At 49.6% G+C, this 2,657-nt stretch overlaps 1 protein-coding gene across 1 annotated transcript; it reads right to left on the bottom strand.

Moving 5' to 3' along the window:
* Positions 1 to 474: 474 nt before the first annotated feature.
* Positions 475 to 2,047, bottom strand: LOC122048944 (UDP-glycosyltransferase 88B1-like). The gene has a single exon (XM_042610450.1). It carries the CDS (start codon positions 2,010 to 2,012, stop codon positions 582 to 584), a length of 1,431 nt encoding a protein of 476 aa, XP_042466384.1. The 5' UTR covers positions 2,013 to 2,047; the 3' UTR covers positions 475 to 581.
* Between the last annotated feature and the right edge of the window lie 610 nt (positions 2,048 to 2,657).

Raw genomic sequence — 2,657 nt, 5'->3', positions numbered from 1 at the left:
AGAAAGAGAGAGATTAAAAAGAAATTTTATTTTACTTTTAGCATAGAAATTTTATTTTATAAATTTAAAAAATTACTATTCATCAAATATAAATTTAGAAAATCAATCGAATAATTTATATAATTTTTTTTTAGTTATCTTATGTAAAATGTAAAATAAAATTTTTAAATAGAGTAATTGATATAATCTCTACTACTATTTGGAGTTGATGTTAAGGAAAAAAAATCCAGTTAAATTTAAGATAAATTCAGTTAAGTTTAGTAATTAGTAACAGGATAAATTAGAAAATAAATAAATGTGATAATAATTTCAAGCTTCGTCGAATGGTTAATTTAATCCTATTTGTACAGGTACTGTCTTAATCTTTCATATTGGGACGATAGAATCCACACTTAAATAATAGATCCCACCACCTCATTGTAAGTACTTCTGCAATAAAATTATATAATGCGGTACGATAAGTCAATTGCTTTATAGAAAATGAAATAATTATTATTTTTATTTAGGAAAAAGAAACGCACACAGCGTTGTGGACTGCCCGTCAACGCTCACCGGAGAGTCAACGCTCGTGTTTTTCCAACTCACTCTCCGTTCTCGTCGCCGCGTTTCAGCTGCGCCACCAGCTCCTGGAGCGCCACCCGCGACGACCCCCCTTCTCCGACCGCAGCCGCTGCCCTCTCCTTCATGTCCGCCGCACGATCCCTCAGCCTCCTCCCTCCCTCAGACTCCATTAACCACCGCACCTTCGTCTCGATCTCCTCCGCAGTCACCAGCCCCGCGTACCCCTCCACCGCCGCCGCCGCCTGCATCTCCTCCACCAGGAACACCTTGTTCATCCATTGCTCCGCGTAGAGCGGCCACGCAAGCATGGGCACGCCCGCTACCGTCGCCTCCAGCACCGAGTTCCACCCGCAGTGGGTCACGAACCCTCCCACCGCCGCGTGGCGGAGCACCTCCGACTGCGGCGCCCACCCCTTCACCACCAGCCCCCGCGCGCGCGTCCGCTCCAGGAAACCCTCGGGAAGCAGAGCGTCCAGGTCGGGCTCGGGCGGCGCTTCGAACCGTTTGGACGGGTCATGGCTCGGCGGGCTCCGGACCACCCACAGGAACCGGTGCCCGCTCCGGTCAAGTCCTATCGCGATCTCCCTCAACTGCTCCGCTTCGAACACTCCGATGCTGCCGAAACAGAGGAAGACGACGCTGGCGTCCGGGAGGGCGTCGAGCCACGCTAAGCACTCGCCTCCGCCGTCCGTCTTCCTCTCGGTGATCAAAGGGCCGATGGGGTACACCGGCGGCGTGGATCGGCCGTCAGTGACGCAGAGACCGGCGGAGATGGCCTCGAGCGCGCGCGGCTCGAGTTCCCGGAAGGTGTTGACGAAGATGCCTTTGACATCAGGTGCGCGATCGGAGATGTAGACGAAGCCTCTGTAGGCGTCGTCGTCGCGGTCGAGCATGGAGATGCCCATGTGGTCGGCGGGGAGCGGGGGGACGCCGGGGATGGAAAGTGGCTTGTCGTCGAGGTCGCGGAAGCTACTGGGGGCGCATGCGACGTCTAGAGAGGGGAGGTGGAGGAACACGGAGAGGACGGCGGATCCAGATGTGAAGAACAGGAAGCAAGGGAGGTGGAGGGGGGCGGCGGCGTCGAGAGCGAAGAGGCAGAAGAAGTCGAGGACGAGGGCACTGGGGGCAGGGGAGAGGGAGCGGAGGAAGGCGAGGAGGTTGGTGTTGGAGCGGCGGATGAGGTCGAAGGCGAGGGCCTCGTGGTGGTGGGAGGAGGGGTTGGGGGGCAGTTCGACGGCGGGGAGGCGGTGGAAGGCTATGCCGGGGTTGGCGGCGGAGGCGCGGGCGATGAAGGAGGCGGTGGAGCCAGTGTTGTAGGGTGGGTCGACGGTGACGATGGTCACGGCGAGGCCACGTTGGAGGAAGAGGCGGCCGAGCTCCACCATAGAGACCAGGTGGCCCATCCCCGGCGACGGGTACAGCACCACCATCTCCTTCTTACTCCCGGCCATCGATAATTCAAGATTCCCTCTTCGGATCTTTTACAATGATCGATAGATCCAAACTTACGCTAAATTTATAGCGATGGTGGTCTTCAAAAAGGTCCAGTCCAGTGGATCACTTGAGGCATCTCCAATGTAGTTCGGATCCTCTGTCTCGAACTACCGAACACTACCGATCGGACGATCCAGATTGCATCTCAAGGATGCATTGCATATCACAAGAATATTACACACATCTTAAAGATGTCATGCATTCTTGAGATGTAATCTGGACCGTCCGATCGACAGTGGAACATGGGAACAGAGACAGTTCGGGACAGAGGATCCGAACGGTCTCCAATGCCACATTTTTTAACAGATTTGTAAAATTAAGTGAATGTGAGATTTGAGTTTTAGTCAGGAGATAGAGACAATAATTAATGATGAAATATTGTTACATGTTTAACCTTTTAAAACAATTTTAAAATCAATTATTTTACCGGTAAATTATTTTAGTAACAAAGTTAATTTTATAAAGCATTTAATTATAATATTTTTATTTCTAGTTAGTAATAGTTGGTTTCTTTTAAACAAATATAAGTGTTCAATAAAATTGTCAACCAATTATTATTTTAAAATTTAATATAAAAATATAAATGATTATAATTAAATTAA

Source organism: Zingiber officinale, chromosome 2B (genome assembly GCF_018446385.1).
Source record: "Zingiber officinale cultivar Zhangliang chromosome 2B, Zo_v1.1, whole genome shotgun sequence".
NCBI classification, from domain to species: Eukaryota; Viridiplantae; Streptophyta; class Magnoliopsida; order Zingiberales; family Zingiberaceae; genus Zingiber; species Zingiber officinale.
Note: the sequence above shows the minus strand (reverse complement) of the source record. Positions and strands in the feature narration are given on the sequence as shown.